This window comes from Leucoraja erinacea, chromosome 8, assembly GCF_028641065.1.
Source record: "Leucoraja erinacea ecotype New England chromosome 8, Leri_hhj_1, whole genome shotgun sequence".
NCBI lineage: Eukaryota > Metazoa > Chordata > Chondrichthyes > Rajiformes > Rajidae > Leucoraja > Leucoraja erinaceus.
The window spans coordinates 24,231,191-24,255,290 of record NC_073384.1 but is presented as its reverse complement, the minus strand read 5'-3'; the positions used below and the strand labels follow the sequence as shown (position 1 = coordinate 24,255,290).

General features: G+C 41.6%; 1 protein-coding gene across 2 annotated transcripts in view; it reads left to right on the top strand.

The window, feature by feature from the left end:
* wdr27 (WD repeat domain 27) overlaps positions 1 to 24,100 on the top strand; it is a 398,117-nt gene that overhangs the window by 51,787 nt on the left and 322,230 nt on the right. For both annotated transcript variants that reach the window (XM_055639235.1, XM_055639236.1), the window contains 2 exons: positions 3,906 to 4,027; positions 13,849 to 13,982. In XM_055639235.1, coding sequence (XP_055495210.1) covers positions 3,906 to 4,027; positions 13,849 to 13,982 — 256 coding nt within the window. The remainder of the gene's footprint in view (positions 1 to 3,905; positions 4,028 to 13,848; positions 13,983 to 24,100) is intronic.

The window sequence follows — 24,100 nt, the reverse complement described above, 5'->3', positions numbered from 1 at the left end:
GAAGCCTTCAATCCTTCCAGTAATGGGTAAACCAGAACTGCACAGAATGCCCCAAATGCAGCCTAACCAAAGTCCTATAAAGCTGCATCATGACTTCCTGACGCTTATGCTCAATGCCCTGACTATGAAAGCAAGCATACGATATGCCTTCTTTACCACTCTATCTACTTGTGCTGCCATTTTCAGGGAGTTGTGGACTCAGACCCCAAGATATCTCTGTACATCAATGCTGTCAAGGTTCATACCATTAATTGCATATATTTTCCCCTTACATTTGAACTTCTAAAGCGCAACATGTCTCACTTGCTCAGATTAAACCCTGTCTGCCATTTCTCTGCCCATTTCTGTACCTGATCTATATCCTGCTGTATACCTTTGCAGTCTTCCTCACAGATTGTAACGTCAGCAATCTTGGTGTCATCTGGAAACCTAACTAACCCGCCTACGAAATATATCACAAACATCAGAGTCCCAGCACAGATCTTTGCGGAACTCTACTGGTCACAGACCTCCAGCCTAAATATTGTCCTTCACTATGACCCTCTGTCTTCTATCAATAAACCAATAGTAAATGCATACAACCAAGTCACTGTTAATCTGTGCATTTTACTATTTTGGATCAGCCTATCATGAGGGACTTTACAAATGTCTTACTAAATTCCACATAGACAACATTCACCACCCTAATCTCATTGATTATCTTGGACACCTTCTCAAAAAAACGTATTTTGCTGCCTTCCCAAATGTAATTGAATACAAAATATATACTTTTATGTTCAAACTGCAAGCTGCTGGACATTGTTGCTGAGAACCTACAACTGACATCCATTTATAAAATAATGCCCCGACCGCGGGAGAACAAAGAAGGGAAGAAGATTGAATTTGTTTTGCCTTCCATCACAGTGAGGAATGTGGGGAGTCGCTGTGGTGGATGTTCATGTTAAAAATGTATTTGGGTGTCTTGTTGCTCTTTATTGGTATGACTGTATGGCAAATCAAATTCCTCGTATGGTGCAAAACGTACTTGGCTAATAAAGTATAATTATGATTATGATTAACATAACAAAATCATCCCAAAGTACTTGATACTTAAGCAATTTCATTTTACTTCCTTTATTCTACCTGATACACTGCTAAGTTTAAAACCTTACGACTGATCATTCCTTTCTGAACTAACTTCCCAGTGAACCATTTTATGCTTGGATATTTTGATTGGGGGAGGTGAAATTCCTACTGTCTGGAAAGTGTATTGATTGAGATTTTTTTAAAATGGTAAATTAGGATGTTTGACATTCTGATCAACATTAAGCTATTCTGCATAATGCTAGTTAGAAAGTCTCGGTCACAATATCAAAAGGACAAGAGCTTTGTTAGAAAATAAATCAATAGATAATGAAATATTGGAAATGGGTAGCAACGTGTATGCTTTTAAGTGGTAATGAAATGTTCCTGAGATGCTGTTGCAAATCATGCATCAAGAATAATCAATTTATTTGCAAAAAATAGATTTTTTTACTTCCTTCTAATTTCTTAATTGTTTCTTCGCCTATTTATTTATTAACGATTACGAGGAAGTAGATTAATCATTGCATTTTAATTTAATCTAAATTGAAGGAGTTGCATTAACACTCATGAAAACAGGCAGTTTCCATGATCATGATGTTGGCTTGATTGGCACTATTGCTATATTTTGTGAGTAGCCAGTGTTGCCTACATAATGTCCTAAAGTAAGCCATTGAGATTATGTTAACAATCTTCATAAATTAATAACCTGTGTGACCAAGGATATGGATATTAGTAGCCTGCAAATCCCAGTTTTCCATCTGAATTCTAGTTTGGATTTTGCAGGGATCAATGCTACGCTCTAGGTATGTTGTTCCACAGGGATCTGTGCCTGGACCTCTGTTGTTCTGAGGGATCAATGTTGGGACCTCTAATGTTTGTGTGATATATAAAAATGACTAACTGAGAATGTAGATGGGTTGGCAAGTAAGTTTCCAGATGCTATCAAAATTGGTTATGTTGTGGACAGTGAATGCAACTGTCAAGTGATATAGTAGGATGTAGATCAATTATAGATATGGGCAGAGAAATTACAGATGGAGTTTAATCCCATCAAGTGTGAGGTGTTTTACTTTGGGAGAGCAAATGTAAGAGCAAACTATACAGCTAATGGCAGAGCCCTTAACAGCACTGACATACAGAGGGATCTTGGGGTTCATATCCTTAGCTCCCTGAAAGTGGGAGCTCAAGTAAATAGAATAGTGAAGAGGGCATATGGCATGCCTTCCTTCATCAGTCAGGGCATTGAGAATAAGAGTCGGGAAGTCACATTGCATCTTTACAGAACTTTTATTGGGCCATACTTGGAGTTTTGTGTGCACTTCTTATTACCCTATTCCAGAAAGGATGTATAGGCTTTGGAGAAGATGCAGAAGAGGTTTACCAGAATGCTGCCGGAATTGGTATTAGCTATAAGAAGAGGTTGAATAAACTTTGATTTCTCTCTGGAGCAACAGAGGCTGTGGGAAGATCTGACAGAAATTGATAAAATTATGAGAGGCATAGATAGGGCAGACAGTCCAAATCTTTTTCCTAGAGTGGAAATGCCAAATACCACCGGGCATAGCGTAAAGGTAAGAGGAGGAAGGCTTAAAGGAGATGTGTGGAGCAATTATTTTTGCACAAAGTGTTAGTTGGCTGGCACGTACTGCCAGGGATAGTGCTGAAAGCAGATATGTCAGTGGCTTTTAAGAGGCTTTCAGATAGGCACGAATTTGCAAGGAATTAATATATGGATCATGTGCAGGCAGAAGGGATTAATTTAATTTGCATCATATTTGGCACAGATATGGTGGGCTGAAACCCTGGTCCTGTGCTACTCTGTTCTCTGTTCTATTTAAAGCAAAGTCACCATCATTGCTGGGTCAGAACCTATCATTTTCTGAAAGCAGAGATGGCAATGTTGAAGAAGTCCCATTATTAAATGGTGGCACAGGATGGGTAACGAGCTCAAACTTGCACTCTTAAACTGTTCCCAAAATTTCTCTAATGTGACCCTTTTAGGGTCTTCTGTAGGTAAATATGTCAGTGCATGTGTATCAAATTGTAATGATGGTACCATAAAATACATAGTGAATGGCTTTGCAGACTATCCCAGAGAGTTTCTGATGATGGACATAGATTGGCATTAATGTGAAGGAAACATTTCATATTTCTGTTATTTCAATAAGAATTTGCTAAACACAAGAGGGCGGCACAAACAACCCTCTACTAAATGAATCTGCCCAGTTTATTTAAAAAATACAATTATTTTTCTATTGTAAATTCAGAATAGCCATTAACATTGTGAAAATGTGTACATTAATGTATAAGCATGTTTGTATAGATCTGCTTAATTGTTAATGGATTATTTTTATTTGTGCATTGCTCCTATTTTTTCTCTGAAAGTACAATGATGATTATAATTATAACTTGATTTGCTTGTCAGTCTCAGAAAAGACATCAAATATTTGCATGACAACTCTGAACAACAAACTTTGCCACCGAGATTCGCATAGTCACATATTTTGGGTGTAATACTGAAAAAATTACCAGAACGGACCAATACACCTCTGGTTCTTGGTGTATGTTTGGTTCAAACTGATTGACTTAAATGTATTCAAAAATTAAACATCTGTCCTGGTCTCGTATGATATTAATGCGCTGTAGATGATTATATATTTGTTTGGTGTAGCAATTGTAAAGTACTTAAGAGACATTGATAAGATTTAAAGACAATCAGATGATCTACAATGACATTTAATAAGGTTCCCTTTTTGTTTCTCATGTAAAATTCACCTCAGAATTTCAATGCAGATGATTTCTTGTACAGTGATTGACAAATATTGTGTGCTTTCAATTAGGCCATGATGGAGCAGTGAACTGCGTGGGTTGGGCACAGAATAATAAGTGGCTCTTAACAGCATCAGAAGATAGATCGTTATGGGTCTGGCCAGTTCAAGGCTCAACACCTGCATTGATGTTGGTAAATATACACCCATTTGTAAGAGAATTATGACAAAGCCTGGCAAGGAATAAGTCGATACTCGTGAGGGTTTTTTTTTGATAGGCTGATGATTGGATAAAGGCTAGAGATGAAAAGACAAAAGGTGTGCGACAAAAGGATTGAAGAGTTGTGAATTGTGAAGCTAGTGGAAGGAATGTAGGTGGTGGGGGAGGGGAGAAATAGTTGCGAGTCCAGGTGGGGCACAGGGAAGCGACAGGGGAGCGAGTGGGGGGTAAAGGGGGGGTTGGTGGGGTAAGAAGGAGAAGGGGGGTGGGGGAGGTTTGAAGTTACTTAAAATCACAGATTCAAATTTCATACCGTTGAGTTATTAGTTAGACAAGCGGAATATGAGGTGCTGTTCCTCCAGTTTGCATGTGGCCTCACTCAAGCAACAGAGGAGGCTCAGGATAGAAAGATCAGTAGATGAATGGAAAGTGGAGTTAAAACAGGGAGATTCGTAGGCCCTCTCAATACCGGTGCCCAAGAAGAGTAAGGTGACATGCCTCAATGACTAACAACCTGTGGCACTAATGTCCGTAGTGATGAAGTACTTTGAGAGGTTGGGTGTGACACAAATCAATTCCTTCCTCAACAAGAAGCTGGATCCGCTACAATTTGCCTACTGTCACAACAGTTCAACAGGATGCGATCTCACTGGCTCTCCACTCTGCACTGCACCACTTGGACAATAACAATACATATGTCAGGCTGCTCATAGATGACAGCTTGGAGTTTAACATTAACTTCCCCTCCCAGTTAGTTACCAAGCTCACGAAACCGAGTCCCTGCGCATCCCTCTACAATGGATCCTTGACTTCCTCATCAACAGACAAATTGGCAGCAATACTTCCATCTCGATAACCATCAGTACGGGAGCATCTCACAGCTGCTTGCTCAGCCCCCTGCTCTATTCACTCTATACTCACGACTGCGTAGCCAGACACAGTTCAAACTCCATCTTCAAGTTTTCCAATGATACCACCCTTGTTGGACCAACTATAGTTGACGATGAGTCAGAGTATAGGAGGGAGATCGATCGACTGATCAAATGATGACAGAACAACAACCTTGCTCTCAACATCAGTAAGACCTACTTGTAGACTTTGGAAGAGGAAGAATGTGGATCCACAAACCTGTCTTCATCGAAGGGACGGTGGAGAGAGTCAAAAGCTTCAAATTCATGGGCATGCACATCTCTGAAGATCTGTCCAGAACCCAGCACATTGATGCAATCATAAAGAAATACATCAATGCCTCTACTTCCTTGGAAGATTGAGGAGATTTGGTATGTCATCGAATTCACTCTTGATCTTCTACAGGTGTACAGTAGAGAGCATCTTGACTGGTTGTATTATAGCCTGGTTCGGGAACTCGAACGCCCAGGAATAAAGAAGATTGCAAAAAATGGTGAACACTGCCCAGTCCGAGTATTGACCTGCCCACAATCGAAGAGATCTACAAGATTCGCTGCCTTAAAAAGGCAGTCAGCTTTATCAGAGACCCACACCACCTTGGCCACACTCTCATTTCACTCCTGCTATCTGGAAAAAGGAGCCTGAAAACTGCAACATCCAGATTCAGGAGCAGCTTCTTCTCCACAACCAAGAGACTTTTAAACACTGCAACCTCCAAATAGGCTCTGAAATACAGACTTAGGGACATTCTTTTTGATTTTGCACTATTATTATCAATTTATTTGTCTTTTTTTTTAATATATATACTGAGCGTTTTTTGCCGTTGCTTATTATGGGTTTTACAGAGTACTATGTTTACATATCTGTTGTGCTGCTGTAAATAAGAGTTTCTATTTGGGACATATGACAATAAAACACTCTTGACTGAGCGTAAGTGTTTGGCGAAATGGTCAATGAGTCTAAGCTTTGTCTCACCAATGTATACATCGGGAACATCAATGTAGTAGATGAGGTTGGAAGGATGGCTGAGATTGCTGGGTGGATGTGAGGGAGAAAGTGCAGGGACAGGAGTTGCATTTCCTGCGGTTGCAGTGGAAAGTATCTGGAGAAGGGGTATTTGGGTGGGAAGGGATGAGTGAGTTAAGGAGTTAAGTCACATGACTGAATGTCTAAGAGATAAAAAAAATACCCCTAATTTGTGATTAATTAGTAATCTTCGCCTAGGATGATTGGCTTGAAAAATCAAACATAAATTGCTGTTGTGTGCTTCAGGTTTCATTACCATGCTATAAAGAAGTAGAAACAATTTTGTTTTGTACTTAACTTTGGAAGAGCTGATTTGGGAATGTTTGATACTGCTGATGTCAAGAAAATTCTAAACTTCTTAATTTCCAGAAAGATTTAAGGTAGAGAAAAAAATAATTGACTTTTATAACATCTACTAGATTGATTTTTTTAAAATGTGAATAAAGGAAAAGTCTTGTTTCAGTATTAAATGATAATTTGCCAAATATAAAATCAATAAAATGATGGGCATGAATGAATTATTATAACTTTCCTGTTGTCAGCTGCTTGCATCCTTCCAGCTGAATATTAGTTCCATTACATCATTTTTGACCAATCAAACCGACCAATATGATAGTGAGGTAACTTCTAAAAATGAACGTGGTGCATCGAATCAGCATCTGTGCAAAATAATATGACTCTTGGGGCCCTATAATCTGGCAGCAGTGAGTTACTCACATAGCAACATTTGCACAATTTCATATTTATTCATCATGTTATTTCTGAATTGCTTCATGAAGAATCTCACTGAATTACTGAATTTTACTTCGGAGTCACGTGAGTGATTCGGTGAAGAACCCAGCTCTACTGCGCATGCGGCATTACGCACAGCTGTGCAGAACGCGGCCAGCGGGAGTCGGGCAGCTCCCGCATCCAAGGACGAGAGGTAAGTACTTACCTTAATCGGGCCTTGTGGTTTTTGCTCCAGGGGGAGCAAAGTAGAGAGGCATGGTGAGCGGCCCCGTTTCGACTCCAGCGTGGAGCCGACAGTGGACGGGGAAAAGGCGCTACCCGGACCGCAAACGCTGCGGACCGCTGCAAGGAGCTGCGCTAATGCCGGTCCGCTGAACAGCTGTTTGGTAACAGCAGCGGACCGGCGGGAAGTTTTAAAAACCCGACCGGCAGCCCTGCAGACTCCTGACAAAGAGAATCGCCGCCCGGGAACCGCCACAATGCCGCCTGGAAAACGGCAGGCAGCCTCTACATACAGGTAAGAGAAAAATCTTCCCAATTCAACAGGTTCTACAGGAGCCAACTTCCTCCAAAACTGGAACAGGTTGGAGACAGCAAAAATAAGTATGTCTGTCTCCCCAAGCCAGAGGAGGTCATGGAGTTCACCTCCAGGAATAAAGGGGCACTGGCTGAATGCCAAGGGAGCTGACTCCTACCCCAGTGCTATTGCACTAGCCATCTCCCTTGTCGAGGGATTGATGCAACAGCGGAGTTTGAGCTATGCCTCCTCCAATTTATAGCACACCCTTTTGCTCCCTCTTTTGAGGCTAGCTAAGGAGGCCAGGGCTGGGCTGGCTTAAACGCTGGGCAGGCGGACGAGAACAGCAGTATGCCAGGGGAGCAGGATCAGGAAGAGCTACTGGGTGTCGTGGGCCACTACATGGCTCCTCCACGCGACCATCTTCCCAACAAAGCCCTGCAGGAGCAGGCCTTTCCAGAGGCAAATCCGCAGGCAGCTGGGTCAGCGGACTCGCAGACAAGCAGCGAATTCTACAGAAGGGTCAAGATGTTACCGCCTTTGCTCGTTTTTTCCACGGATTATATTCTCCCAGGATGAGACTATCCCATTGCACTACCAGGGTGCTGACGCCTAAGATGTTCCCAAATTTGGGATACTCGACTGAACAATGGTGCATATAGACCTGCCCGCAACCCCAAATATATGGGGCTATGCAAACCGCTGCTGCGGGAAGAGAGGCAGCTAAACCTGTGCGCCTCATGAAGGCAGGCCATGGAACGAGCAGGACATCGCATCCAACACCCAGCTGGCAGCACCCCTCGGCATCCACCAGCGATATCAAACAAGGACTGGTGAAAGCCTGGCGACCGCTTCACATTACCCCCAAAGTTCTTTTTAGACGGGGCCCAGAGCGGAGCCGTGGGAAGATGCGCCGCCCCACCGACAGCACCAGCATACCAGCAAACTACGCCTTCATGAAAAAACAACAAACATGGAGGTAGGTAGTCTGGTTCCTCCCAGTTTACACTAAACAAGGGTGTTCTACTAACTGCGGGGGGGGGGCATTTACACTTGTTAATAAAGCATGGGATGCTGTCACAAATAACTAAAATATACTCAACAGTATTAGAGGATAAAAACGAATTCAAATTGGGCATATTACCGCCAGTTCAGCAATGCGCCCAAAGGGCACTTTCTCCCTCTAAGAAAAGAGAAGTGAGAAGGTCAAGCTGAACTAGAAAGGCTCATTACTAAACGGATCATGGGAGTAAACATGAACCATTGGAATTTGGAAACTACAAAAGATGGTGAATGTAGCATCATCATTGATCTAATATCACTAAATAAATCTGTTGAGTATATATACACTTTAAGATGGAGATGGATTTTTGTCACTGCCAGGCATCTGATCTCCCAAGGATACCTAAGGGGAGCATTGATATGGAAGATGCTAACTATCTTATACCCATACACTAGGATCATTATAGATACCTAAAAATTTTTACCTGGATAATGGATATCCCGGTTAGGGCAACCATGGGAGCATAGAGCAGTCCCTATGGTCTAACTTCTGCCCTAAATCTATTATAAATATCAAACGGCCATGAAAATATTAAGAAAACAAGCATAATCATGGCATATATTGGATGATATCCTCATATTAGGGGAAACAAAGGAATTAGCTGTGGCAGCAGTTCTAGCTACGAAACAGCTCCCTAAGCTCTGAGGTTTATCCCACGCCCAGATAAACCAGTATTGAAGCGTTAACTACCAAGGATTATCTGGGCTTCAATAATAATTCCGTCCATATGACTGTTACTTTGCCTAGGTACTTGGGTCACTATAATCAAATCATGAATGAACCCACTGAAGCTATATCACAACTAAGGTGGTGGGTAGACATCTATTTGGCATAGTTTTCAGCCCTATTATCATCACCAATCCCAATTTGGTTATTAAAAACCGATGCCAATACTTTAGGCTGGGGAGCAACTAAACTCCATATCCAGCACAGGTAACAGATGGACCAATTCACAAACATCGTTACTACACATACCGGGCATCAACTACTTGGGATTGGTGAGTGCCTATTGGGCTAAAAAACATATGCATTTCAAATGCAGCACGTACATATGTGGTTACGGATTGATAATACTATGGTGGTGGCTTATATCAACCATATGGGGAGCATAATAATCATTGTTGTGCATCAAATTGGTCAAACAAATCTGGCAATGGTGTGTCAAAAGACATTTTAACTATCAGCTGCCTATGTCCTAGGAAGCTAGAACACAGTGGGAGACACCAGGTCACGGGGTAAAATTTATGATTACATTGAATAGATGTCAAACCCAAAATATCTGCTAAAGGTATTAAGCAGTTTGAAAGCCAGATATCAATTTGGTTGCACAAGAAGGAATCACCAGTAACCTATGTATGTGACTTGGGAACCAGATTAGAGGCAGCAGCGATAGATGCCTACACGCTGGAAGGGGGAATTTCTGCTTTGCCTTCCTCCCTTCTGCCTCATCAGACGGGCACTTCGGAATACAGATGGGAGTCTCCGAGATATTGAACGTGCCCGACCGGCCTACCTACAGCCATGGTTCCCAGTTCATCACGACACGGTGGGCGAGTCACCTATGGATTTCCCTAGTGGACCATGGTTGCTGACTCAACCCAGTATCAGGCACAAGCCACCCATGCCAGGGAAACATCAAACTCCTGGGTGCAGGGTTTGAATAGACCTTACCAGGGACTGGGATTATCCAAGGGACCACCATGTCGGCATCCCTGCGAACAGTCACTAAAAGCTAACATGGGTAAAATACTGCCACGACGCAGGGACAACATACCGAATTATTCAACCACTGACGTATTGGAGTTCCTGGAACATCTACACCATGACCAAAAGGTGAGTTACAATGCCGTAAATACAGCATGAAGCGCCTTATCTGCTTATCTAAAACAGCATGACAGCGGAGCATGGGATCCCATCCACTGAAGGTAAACTTATGAAGGGCAACTATAATATAAGCCCCAAACACCCAGGTATATACCCATGTATGGGATATTGGTGTGATATTGACATATCTCAGAGAATGGCACCAGCCAGATCCGTCAGCTTGCTTAATCTATGTTTAAAAAACGCTCATGCTTATGGCTCTCGTACACGCTCACAGAGTCCGGTCACTCCATAAACTAGACTAGATACATGGTGATTACCCCGGATGCATCACGTTCATATTTAGGTCTGGTAAAATCTAACTCGCAGGTATTTGGGACTAGGCGAGATTATGAGTTCGGCACGAACTAGTAGGGTCGAGATCGCCTGTGTTTTCCATGCTGTAGTCGTTATATGGCTATATGGACCAGGAACGCCCAATTCACTGGTGGGGTTCCGGGCCTACCCACCAGAGTCCAGGTTGAGTGTGGTGACCCATCTACTACTATATATAGACACAACACACAATCTTAGAGGGAGAGGAAAGCCTATGGGTCAACCACAGTAACCCAAGACGGGGTACGAGCCAAACCACTCCAAGGTGGCTCAAACAGGTACTGAAAGCTGCCGGAATAGATAATAATACATTTAATCCCATTCCACTAGGGCAGCATTGGTATCAGCGGCTGAACGAATGGACATCCCGGTTGACCACATTTTCAATACAGCAGGATGGTCAAGGGAACGACGTTCTGAACATTTTTTATTATAAACCGTTGATAAACCTGATTTAATTGCAGGAGAATATTACAAACTGCAATATTAATTTAAGCTCAGAGGAGCTCTTTATGTTGTTATTGTTAACAAATACCTTTCTGTTTCTGTTGAAAGCAGATCCACTGGTTGATTACGATAACACTTCCTCCCTCATAAACTTCGGCAGTGAGTGAAATAAAAACTGTTACACGGTTTGAAATCACAGACCTTTGAAGTCTTCACGGAATCACTCACGTGACTCCGAAGTAAAATAGTAAGATTAAACGAGTACTTACCAGTATGAAGTTTGATCTGTATTTTATGAGGAGTTACGGTGAGGTATTACGTGCCCGCCGCTCCCACCCTCATTATATAGATCAAACTAATAAACTGATGTCTCGTGATCTTTACTATCTTACTTCAAATATTGTGTCTATCCTGTGATTTCACACCGCTGCTTCGAAGTATGCCGCATGCGCAGTAGAGCTGGGTTCTTCACGTAATACCTCACCGTAACTCCTCATAAAATACAGATCAAACTTCATACTGGTAAGTACTCGTTTAATCTTACTATTAAACCGTTCAATTTGATCCTAAAGGTTATATCCAGTAAGTAAAAGTAGAACTATCGATGTAATTGCTGAGGTAAAGCTAAAACATGTCTCCTAATTGATAATGCAACCCAAGTACTTCATAAGACCTGGAAAACAATTGACCCAACCTGCTAAGTGTATATTTATTCAAAGCAGATGCAACATTCATGTTGAAATCCACAATGATTGATTTGCTGAATGTTGAAATTCATAAATCTCCATTAATAAAACTATTTTCAGTTATATCATCAAAATATGTAAAAATGAAAGTTTCCCCTTCAAAAGCACATGTAATTCATTAAGAATGTTTCAAGGTTTGGCCTTGTGTTGACAGAACAACCTAATAACTCACTCTGAATTGTGGGTCTTGATAATATTCAGTTAGTGAAAAGCATTTTTATTTGTTTGTACTTAATTAACATTTGTAGTTCGAAAAGCTCTATCACAAATGGAGAATTTTAATTCACAGGGATTTAATAACATAAAATAAAAGAAAACTTCACTGTGCCTATTCTATCACAGTTTATATATTATGCTGTATGTTATCTACTTAATCTCCTGAGGGATTGAACCAGGCGTACGAAAAAATACCAAAGAGATAAGTCTCAACCTTCATATTTCCTATCACCATATTTCCCATCATCCAAGATTCACTAAATTCCAGGACATCAATGCACCATTTTTAGTATTAAATAATATGGGATGTCAGAATTGTTCACTTTAGAGATGACATTTAGTGGTTTTGGCGTTTGAATCGGCCCGTTCGCAGAGCTTAAAATCAGCCGCGGGATGTACCATCACCCGGCGGGGGCTTCAACATCGTGAGCCTCGATCGCATCTATGCAGCGAGAGAACTAGCAAGAAAGAGATAAGACTTTTTGCCTTCCATCACAGTGAGGAGGTGCCTGGAGATTCACTTTGATGGATGTTTATGTTAAATTGTGTTAATTGTGTGTTTTGTTGCTTTTTTTCTGTCATGACTGCATGGTACGAAATCTCATTCAAACTTGTTTGAATGACAATAAAGGAAACTCAATTCAACTCAATTTTTGTGGTTTGGAGCGCAGGAATTGTCATATTTATGGATTTGACTGTTGATTGTACAGTTGGCCAATTGTGTTCCTAACCAGATATTTATACCCCCCTTATTTTTCCGATTGAACAAAATTGTATAACAAAAGAATGTCCAAATGTTAAAATATGAATCAACATTACATATTTAGTGTAGTATCTGTTTAACATTTCACCAGTTATGCTTCATTTATCAAGTTCAACTCTAACGTGACATGAGAATTGCGTAGCTGCAGAATTTGTTTGGTTGCAGCTTGATCCTACTTTTTTCCCCAAAGGTTTCAATCAATGCATCAATATAAGCTTTCTTTGGAAAAACAGAGTGAAATGTTTTATCTTATGTGCAATCTGAATTACTTGTTAGTGTACGAACAGATCAATGAATTTTTGTTAGATTTGTCCATGGGTATTAGTTATTGGGTAGCCTTGTTATAAGGTGTATGAGAGCTAGCTTGGCAAATGGAGCCAAAAGCTTTGTTACCATAATTATTTTTGGTTCTTTATAGCCCTGCAAAAATTCTAATGGGCCTGTCCCACTTAGGCGACTACAGGTGACTAGGCTGTCGCCACATGGCCGCCGGGGTGTCGCCTGTATGGTCGTGAGTAGTCTCCTCAGTTGCCCCAAAGAGTCGTAGCGTCTTTCTGGTCGCTGCTGGATTTTCAACATGTTGAAAATTTTCGGACACAGTCGGGGACAGTGTGTTTGATGCCAATGAGCGTTGTTTGATTTCTCATGATGTAGGTGCTGTCGTAGTTGTCGCCAGTTTAACGTAGGTTGTCGCCAGGTTAACGTAGGTTGTCACCAGGTGACGTAGGTTGTCGCCGGTGCAGACTTTATTTTTTTGTTTGTTAATGTAATGATTTTATTTCAAATTTTATGTCGAAGGGGGGTCCAGTCTCCGGTTTTTCGGCGACCTGCTACGACTATGACAGTTGCCTAAAAATAGCCTAAGTGGAACAGGCCCATTATGGCCCATTAAGGCAACTCTCTTCCCTTGTCCCCAATTTCATAGGGAAATTACTTCCAGCTCTTGCCACAGAACAGCTCATCGCTTCCACTACTCACACCTAAATGATGAAAAACAGAGCAGGAACTACTGGATGTGGGTATCCTTCCCAATGTGTGCTTCATTGAAATATTACCCATTCCATCTTTAGAATATCTTAACTAAATCATCTTAGTTGTTTAAACTATGCTGAATGTTTTTCTTAATTCTGAATCTCAATTATATAAAAGTAACTGCTTGTTTTTTTTTCTCTTTTAGGGACCTGAGACACTTTCAAAGCCAGCACGATCAGCTCAGTTCTATTATATGGACAAATTTCTGTTGTTCTCTTCAGGATCAGAGTTTCAATTGCACAGATACCATTTGGATACAAGCAGGGATGATATTAAAAGGCAAGTTTACCTTGACATTTATACCCCTTTTGAATTTATCTAAATAATGGGTGTTAGTTGATGGAGCATATTCTGCATTCCTGGACAGCATATTCCCATTTCAGAAAATTTGTATTTGGCTCTTTATATGTATTCTCTCCTTGGAATAGCAGTTTCATTTTGTCGTTCGCATTGAAATTTTAGTGGAACTACTATCTACCTTTTTTTTCTATATGGATTTTTCTTGACTCCAGGTCTATCCTCTGTGTTCAGTATTTCCGCTTCTCACCATTTACAGTCATCATATCCATCAATGTCACAGCCTCAGTGACTTTCTAAATCCCATGACAGTGAAAGGGAGCAGGGAAAACAGGGTGCACAGATGCAGAAGGTTGCAAATGAAAGGGGATGAGCGGTAGCAGCTAGAGAAGGTCTGGATATATGTGTAAATGGAACAAGCATAATATTGGATCAAAAAAGTGCAACGTTGGAAATCTGAATATGAAACAGAATTCTGTATGCAGTCAGCAATTCAAGCAGCAACAGTGGGGAGAGAAACAGAATTGACATTTCAGGTCAAAGATTCATCGTCAGAATCGGAAAAAGTATGAAACCCAATGTTTTTTCAGTTGCAGAGAGAGGAGGGTGGAAAGAAGAGGGAATGACTGATAGGGTGAAGATCAAAGCTGTCAACATAATTAAAAACTGTAGTTAGTGGAGGGAGTGGCATTTGTGGAGGGAGAAGGAAAATGATAGTTACCTGAAATTGTTAAATTTGGTATTAATTCTCATGGTTGTTATGGTCTCAGTCTACATATCCTTCACATTCAGAATCTTTCAAACCATCAAATGAATTTAAAGAAGAACTTAAACAGAAACATTAAGAAATTAAAATGCAGACAGCAAGCACAAATAATTAAAATACATATTTGTTTCTACTTTATTTCCTTGAGGCTGTAAAATCTCCAGTTCTAAATGAATCGACTCTCAGATTCTCTGTCAGATCATGTAGAGGATCCATGAGGAGAGTTTGCATCTCAAACTTTGAGGAATGACCTCAATTTGAGGAAGGTCATTCTTGCTATTGAGGGAGTGCAGAGTAGGTTTACAAGGTAAATTCCCGGGATGGCGGGACTGTCATATGCTGAGAGAATGGAGCGGCTGGGCTTGTACACTCTGGAGTTTAGAAGGATGAGAGGATATCTTATTAAAACATAAGATTGTGAAGGGTTTGGACACACTAGAGGCAGGAAACATATTCCCAATGTTGGGGGAGTCCAGAATCAGGGGCCACAATTTAAGAATAAGGGATAAGCCATTTAGAACGGAGACGAGGAAACATCTTTTCTCACAGAGAGTTGTGTGTCTGTGGAATTCTCTGCCTCAGAGGGTGGTGGAGGCTGGTTCTCTGGATGCTTTTAAGAGAGAGCTAGATAGGGCTCTTAAAGATAGCGGAGTCAGGGGGTATGGGGAGAACGCAGGAACGGGGTACTGATTGGGGATGATCAGCCACCATCACATTGAATGGCGGTGCTGGCTTGAAGGGCCGAATGTCCTACTCCTGCACCTATTGTCTATGGTCTATTGTTTATTGACCAAACGTTTGGAACTTTGTGTTAGATTCATCAGTGAATCTCAGATTTCAGCCTGGAATGAAAGAGAACATCCTGGCTATTACAGAATCTGCTGAAAATATGTGACCTGGTACGTGCTGAGTGCAGCACACCACCATCATCGCTTGTACTGAGGTGTGTATTGATTGTGCACTTACATAGAAACATAGAACCATAGAAAATAGGTGCAGGAGTAGGCCATTCGGCCCTTCGAGCCTGCACCGCCATTCAATATGATCATGGCTGATCATCCAACTCAGTATCCCGTACCTGCCTTCTCCCCATACCCCCTGATCCCTTTAGCCACAAGGGCCACATCAAACTCCCTCTTAAATATAGCCAATGAACTGGCCTCAACTACCTTCTGTGGCAGAGAGTTCCAGAGATTCACCAAAAAAAATTTTTTCTCATCTCGGTCCTAAAGGATTTTCCCTTTATCCTTAAACTGTGACCCCCTTGTCCTGGACTTCCCCAACATCGGGAACAATCTTCCTGCATCTAGCCTGTCCAACTCCTTAAGAATTTTGTAAGTCTCTATAAGATCCCCCCTCAATCTTCTAAATTCTAGCGAGTACCTAACCTTCCCCAACCTTTGCTAAAGATTCAACATCCTGAAATCTTAATTTTAAATGGTGAAGCCCTATGTGGCACCAAAAGCTTGTATGTGAACTTACTGAAGTGCAAAGGGCCTACAAAACAGATGGAAACAATGATGGACTCTCTGGTAGATATTATCAACATGACTAAGTTCATCAGATGTAGGACCAGGAAGTAAAATGCACAATTTGTAACTAACTTTTTAAGTATTATGTTGTAGAGAGTAGAATAAGAATGAGAGTGCATTAAGGTTAAAGTTGAAATATATAAATAATATTTTATAACAGTATTCATGTAAGGAAATAACAACACCATAAAATTCATGTTTTAGTGTCAGAAACTTTGCTAGACAGCAATTAATGGGTGCAATCCCCTTACATATTTGTGTCCATCTCATGCAAATAAACTACATTTGTTTGGGTATTTTGAAGCAAAACTGGTTAGTGAAACTGTTTTTGGCAGCAAAAATGCACGTTGGTGCAAGTGGCTGTCTACGATTTTGATGGAGAAGCCTGCAAACAAGGCAACTTTTAATCATGCGTTGTATTAGTGAGGAGGTGGTTAAGAAGAACCCTGGCAATCACTTTCCCAGTGGCAGACAGCAGGGAGCCTTTTCTGTTGCCATATTTGGACTTGTCTCCTTTTGAAAAATCCTCCAAATTCTCTGAATGGACAAGTGAAACAAACTACGTTGTCTTGTAATAAAAAGGAACTGCAGATGCAGGTTTATACCAAAGATAGACACAAAATTGCATCTTACTATATAACTTATATAACTATATGAAGTTACTCCAGCATTTTGTGTCTATCTGTGTCGTCTTCCCAGGCCAACATCCTGAGTATTGAGACCCCAGTTATATTCGATGCACTTCTGTGAGCAGGCTACATCACGCACAAGCCTGTAAACTGAATCCTAAAGCAATCAATCTTTTCTGAGCTCCCTCATGGGAAGATACTACTCTATATTCAGCACTCTGTTTATTTTTTCTTTTACGCAACCTGAAGTACTCGTGTTTGGGATGATCTGCATGAATAGCACAGAAGAGAACGTTTTTCACTGTCGTGTGGTACACATGAAATAATAAACCAATACCAATACTACTACATCATTTGTTTATTAAATATTAATTGGATCATCCGTTCACACTAGTTCCAATGTTATTCCACGTTTAGCATTCACTCCATACACACAAGGGACAATTTACAGAGGTCAATTAATCTGGTTACAAACCCGCATATCTTTGGGATGTGGCACCCGGAGAAAACCGACACGGTCACAGGGAGAACGTGCAGACTCCATATAGTCAGCAACGCAAGGTCAGGATCGAGCCTGGTTGGCTGGCACTGTAGGACAGCAACTCTACCAGCTACACCATTGTGCTGCTTATCAGCAAAAGCCTCCTTGGCACCTGATTGTAGTTTAGGTTGCCCACCTCAGGGGAGGCCAGCAATGCTAACATATGCTAACCCAAGATGCTACTCACTGCTCAATGAAATCAAAGTAGATTAAATTATTAATCCGTGAATATGGTTTTTTGATGACCTCTTGGAAATTTCCTATGGTGAAGAAATTGGAAGTCGACATAACTTTGACCTCCGTGGAAAGGTTGGTGCAAATGTTGTGCCTCTCTTCAAGAAGGGCAGAAGGGAAAATGCTGGGAACTTTAGAGCTTAACATCTGTAGTTGGAAAGTTACGAGAGAGTATTCTGAGGGATAGGTTGTATAGGCATTTGGTTGAGCAAGGACTGATTAGGGATAGTCAGCATGGTTTTGTTACGTGGGAGGTCGTGGCTCACAAATCTGATTGAGTTTTTTGAAGGCATGATGAAAAAGGTTGATGAGGGCAGAGCTGTAGATGTGTACATGGATTTCAGTAAGGCGTTCGACAAGGAGCCGCTTGGTAGACTGCTCTGGAAGGTTAGATCGCATGGGATCCAAGGAGAAATAACTGAATGGATACCAAATTGACTTCATGGAAGGAAGCAGAGGGTGATGGTGGAAGGTTGCTTCTTGAATTGGAGGCCCGTGACCTGTGGTGTGCCTCAGGGTTCGGTGCTGGGCCTGTTACTGTTTGTCATCTACATCAATGATTTGGATGATAACATCCATGGCAAGATTAGCACGTTTGCTGATGATACAAAAGTGGGTGGTTTTGCAGATAGTGAAGATGGTTGTGAAAGGTTGCAGCAGGATCTTGATCGATTGGCCAGGTGGGCTGAGGAATGGTTGATGGAATTTAATGCAGATAAATGTGAGGTGTTGCATTTTGGGATGTCTAACAAGGGCAGGACCTACACAGTGAATGCTAGAGCAGAGGGATCTAGGAGTGCAAGTGTATGGTTCCTTGAAGGTCGAAGGTCGCAGGTAGATAAGGTGGTCAAAAAAGCTTTTGGCACATTGGCCTTCATCAGTCAGAGTATTGAATATAGAAGTTAGGAGGTCATGTTGCAGTTGTATAAGATGTTGGTGAGACTGCATTTAGAGTAGTGTTCTGGGCACCATGTTATAGGAAAGATATTGTCAAACTTGAAAAGGTTCAGAGAAGATTTACAAGGTTGTTGCCAGGACTAAAGGGTCTGAGCTATAGGGATATGTTGAGTAGACTGGATCTCTATTCCTTGGAGTGCAGGAGGATGAGGGGTGATCTCATTGAGGGGTGTAAAATTATGAGGAATAGATTGGGTGGATACACAGAATCTCTTGCCCAGAGTAGGGGAGTCGAGGACCATAGGACATAGGTTCAAGGTGAAGGGGAAAAGATTTAATAGGAATCTGAGGGGTAACCTTTTCACACAAAAGATGGTGGGTGTATGGAACAAGCTGCCAGTGCTGTCTTACTCTTGGTAGTGGCTAAATACTTCATGATTAGTTTATCTAAAGGTACACATTGTGACACCATGAGTGTTTATTGGCTCAATAGTTAGACTTGGTTGCCAAAAATATACTTCTGACTATGGACTTGAATTGATTTAATTTTAGTGTTTACAAGATAAAAAATTAATTAGAATTGGGTGATTTGCAAACTAAATGCAGCTGCGGAGAGTCAGGAGATGTTCACAGTATAGACACCCTCTGTTAGTCTTCTCAGAAGGAATAATTGAATGTCACTCTGCATCTTTTTAGCAACTGGATTCTTCCTGATTCTTTTTTCGTTAAAGTAAATACAAATAAAATAGGATGCCAACAAAGTGAAAATGAGAAAGAGATGTAAACCAGGTAGTCAGTTTGTTGTAAGGTACCTAATTTATATATTTGTTGTTATAATTATAACAAAATTTAATGTTTTATGTGTCACTCCTGACTGTCACTGTATGTCATGTTGTCACTTGTGGGCGGAGCACCAAGGCATATTCCTTGTATGTGAATACTTGGCCAATAAACGTATTCATTCATAATTAATCCAAATACGGAGGGTAAGGAATCAGGAAAGCTTCTTTATGACTATTCATTGTTTCCTTGAAACTTGATCGCAGGATTAAACACACTGATTTTGGTATTTGATATTAGCCTTTTATATTTTATCCATCTTGAGTAGGACAGTGGACATTTATATCAGATGTCACCCGAAAGGACAAAAGTGCGATCTGTACATTGAGTCTTTTCATATTCATTCAATGCTTCTTTGATTTGGGCGATAGTTTTATTTTAGGGTCTATTCTCAATGCTGAATAAATGTTACTGAAATCACTTTTCCCCTCTCAGCATTTCCCCCCAATTGTGTATACTTTTCTTCGGGAAGATTCTAAAAATGCATACATTAAATATTATCCCTTTAGAGAGTGTACCTGAATTCATTTTAGAATCTTGTAAACATTCACCTGCATCTCTTGATCTAGGGAGCATCAAAGGAGCATAACTAGCATAGGCAGAGTGTTTTTTCCAGCGCAGGTGAATTTCGATTTAAAGGGTGTAGTTATAAAATGGATGGGGAAAAATTTAAAGGAGATTCTGAGGAGTACAATTATGTATTGAAGGTGGTAGTTATCTGCAACATGCTGCCCGAGAATGTGGTAGAGGCAGGTACTATTACTGTACTTAACAGTCAGAAGCTGGGGGCAGTGGACAAGGAGGTGGACAAAGCGCCGACTGAGAGGAAGAAGTGGAAGCTGGTTTGGGAAGAGGGAGCTCTACGGTGACTGAGTGCGTCCTATCGGTGGTGGGCCACAACAACAGCAGTGTCAACCTGTACCTCTGGGTAGAGCATTTCCCGTTTCTATTTCCCTCATGATCTTATGCACCTCCATAAGATCACCACTCATCCTCATGCGCTCCAAGGGATAAAGTCCTAGTCCTTATTCTAACCTCCCCCTATTGCTTAGGCACTCAAGTCCTGGCAACGTCCTCGTAAACCATCGTAAATCCTCTTTGCATTCTTTTCAACTTAACAACATCCTTCCTATAGCAGAGTGAACAAAACTGAACACAATACTCCGAAAGCATTCTCACCAACGACTTGTACAACTGCAGCATACCATCTCAATTTCTATACTCCATACCCCGACTGATGAAGGCCAATATAACAAAAGCCTTCTTGACCACCCTATCTACCCATGATGCCACTTTCAAGGTACAATGTTTCTGCACTTCCAGATCCCTCTGCTCCACAACACTCCCCAGGGCCCTGCCATTCACTTTGCCTTTCCAAAATGTAACACCTCGCACTTATCTGCATTAAACTTCATTAAACATTTTTGATAACCATCTTCGCTATCTACAATATTACCCACTTTAGCCTTATCTGAAAACTTACTAATCAAGCTTTCCTAACTCTCATCTAAATTATTGATATAAACCACCAACAGCAGAAGACCCAGCACACTCTAAAGCACACCACTAGTCACAGGCCTCCAGTCTGAAAAACAACCTTGCACCATCACCTCTGCTTTCATCCACAAAGCTAATTCTCTATCCAGTTGGCTACCTCTTTCCAGTTCCCATGCAATCTAATATTCCAGAGCAGCCTACCGTAACAAACCTTGTCAAATGCCTTGTTGAAGTCCATAAAGACAACGTCTATGACTTTGTCCTCATCAACCTTTTTGGCTACTTAAAAAAACCAATGAGATTTGTAAGGCATTATCTCCCACATACCATACCATGCTGATTATCCCTGATCAGCCCATACTTACCCAAATACATATATATCTTGTTTCTCAGAATACTCAAGTTCAAGTTCAAGTGATTTTATTGTCGTGTGTCCCTGTATAGGACAATGAAATTCTTGCTTTGCTTCAGCACACAGAACATAGTAGGCATTTACTACAAAAACAGATAAGTGTGTCCATATACCATAATATAAATATATACACACATGAATAAATAAACTGATAAAGTGCAAATAACAGAAAATGGGTTATTAATAATCAGAGTTTTGTCCGAGCCAGGTTTAATAGCCTGATGGCTGTGGGGAAGTAGCTATTCCTGAACCTGGTTGTTGCAGTCTTCAGGCTCCTGTATGCTCTACCTGAAGGTAGCAGGGAGATGAGTGTGTGGCCAGGATGGTGTGGGTCTGATGATACTGCCAGCCTTTTTGAGGCAGCGATTGTAATAAATCCCCTCGATGGAAGGAAGGTCAGAGCCGATGATGGACTGGGCGGTGTTTGCTACTTTCTGTAGTCTTTTCCTCTCCAGGGAGCTCAAATTGCCGAACCAAGACACGATGCAACCGGTCAGCATGCTCTCTGCTGTGCACCTGTAGAAGTTAGAGAGAGTCTTCCTTGACAAACCGACTCTTCGTAATCTTCTCAGGAAGTAGAGACGTTGATGAGCTTTCTTGATAATTGCATTAGTGTTCTCGGACCAGGAAAGATCTTCAGAGATGAGCACGCCCAGGAATTTGAAGCTCTTGACCCTTTCAACCATTGATATAAATGGGGCTGTGGGTCCCCCTCCTACTCCTTCCAAAGTCCACAATCAGTTCCTTGGTTTTGCTGGTGTTGAGGGCCAGGTTATTGCGCTGGCACCATATGGACAGTTGCTCGATCTCTCTTCTATACTCTGACTCATCCCAATCAGTGATACGCCTCACAGCAGTGGTGTCGTCAGCGAACTTGATGATGGAGTTCGCACTGTGACTGGCTACGCAGTCGTGAGTACAACAGAGGGCTGAGCACGCAGCCTTGAGGTGCTCCCATGCTGATTGTTATCGAGGCTGACACATTTCCACCAATACTAACAGACTGTGGTCTGTGAATGAGGAAGTCGAGGATCCAATTGTTGAGGGATGCGCAGAGACCCAGTTCTGCGAGTTTGGTAACCAGCTTGGAGGGGATGATTGTGTTAAATGCCGAGCTGTAATCTATGAATAACAGCCTGACATATGAGTTTTTGTTGTCCAAGTGGTCCAGAGCGGAGTGGAGGGCCAGTGAGGTCGCATCCACCATTGATCTGTTGTGGCGGTAAGCGAACTGCAGTGGGTCCAGGTTTTTGTCGAGGTAGGAGTTGATTTCCTCCATGATCAACCTCTCAAAGCACTTCATCATCACCGGCGTTAGTGCCACTGGTCGATAGTCATTGAAGCACGTCACCTTACTCTTCTTGGGCACTGGTATAATTGATGCCCTTTTAAAGCAGGTGGGGACCTCAGACCTCAGAAGTGGGAGCTTGAAAATGTCTGTGAAAAATCCAGCCAGTTGGTCCGCACAGGTTTTTAGAACACGGCCGGGTATACCATCAGATCCAGGTGCTTTTCGGGGGTTCACCCCTCTGAAGGATATCCTGACCAGTCACTCACCCACTACATATGTAAGGCTTACTGGTCTATAGTTCCTGGGCTATATAGAAATAACTGTGTGAAATGTAGATTGAGTCAACGGTGAAAGTCTGTGTGATGGCTACATCCACAATTCTCTACAATTTCTTGCCGTTTTGGGCAGATTTATTCTTAAACCAAGCTGCAATGGAACCCGATAGTATGCTTTCTATGGTGCATTTGTAAACATGTGTATTAATCTGGACATGCATAATTTGCTCAGTCTCCTGAGAAGTAGAGCACTAGTATGTCTTCTTGTGTGTTGCATCAATGTGGTTGGACCATGACGGATAGTTGGTAATATTTACATCAAGGAACTTGAATTTCTCGATCATTTCCACTTCGGCACCATTGATGCTAATGGGTGCATGTACCCCACCGCACTTCCTCCGCAAGTCGATAACTAGCTCCTTCGTCTTGCTGATATTGAGGGAGAGGTTGTCCTCAGTCTATGTTACTAAGTTCTCTATCTCTTTCCTGTACTCCATCTCGTTATTGTTCATGATTCAGCTCACCATAGTGTTGTTACCTGAAAACTTGTAGATGGGAGTTTGAGCCAAATTTAGTCACACAGTCATGAGTATATAGTGTGCATGGAAGGGGACTGAGAATGTATCCTTGCATTGGTGTTGAGAATTATTGTGGAGGATTTGTTGTCATCTATCCTCACTGATTGTGGTCTATTAGTTAGGAAATTGAGGATCCAGTGGCAGAGTTGCTGTTCCCTAGGTGTAGGAATATGGAGATGGGTTTTGGATGGGATTGTGTTCAAGGCAGAGCTATAGTCAATATAAGTGTCAGATGAAGAAGCCTTTGTTGTTTGGATGCTGCAGCAGTAGGCTGAGTGGATCAAAGCTGCATGGGAGGCTGGAGTTAATGTGTGTCATCACCTGTCTCTTAAATGACTTAATGAGCTTCATAACTTCATAACATCAGAGGACAGTGGTCATTAAGGCACACTATGTAACTTTTTTTGGTTCAGGGATAATAATGGTCTTGAAGCAGATGGGGAGCTCAGAATAGAGTAGGGAGAGATTAGAGATGTCCGTGAATATTTGCCAGCTGGTCCACACAGGTCCTGAGAACGCAGTCTGGGATTCCATCCAGGCCGGTTGCTTTCCCCAGATCAACTCTCAGGAAGGCAAATCTTACATATACCACAGAACTGTTGGCACTG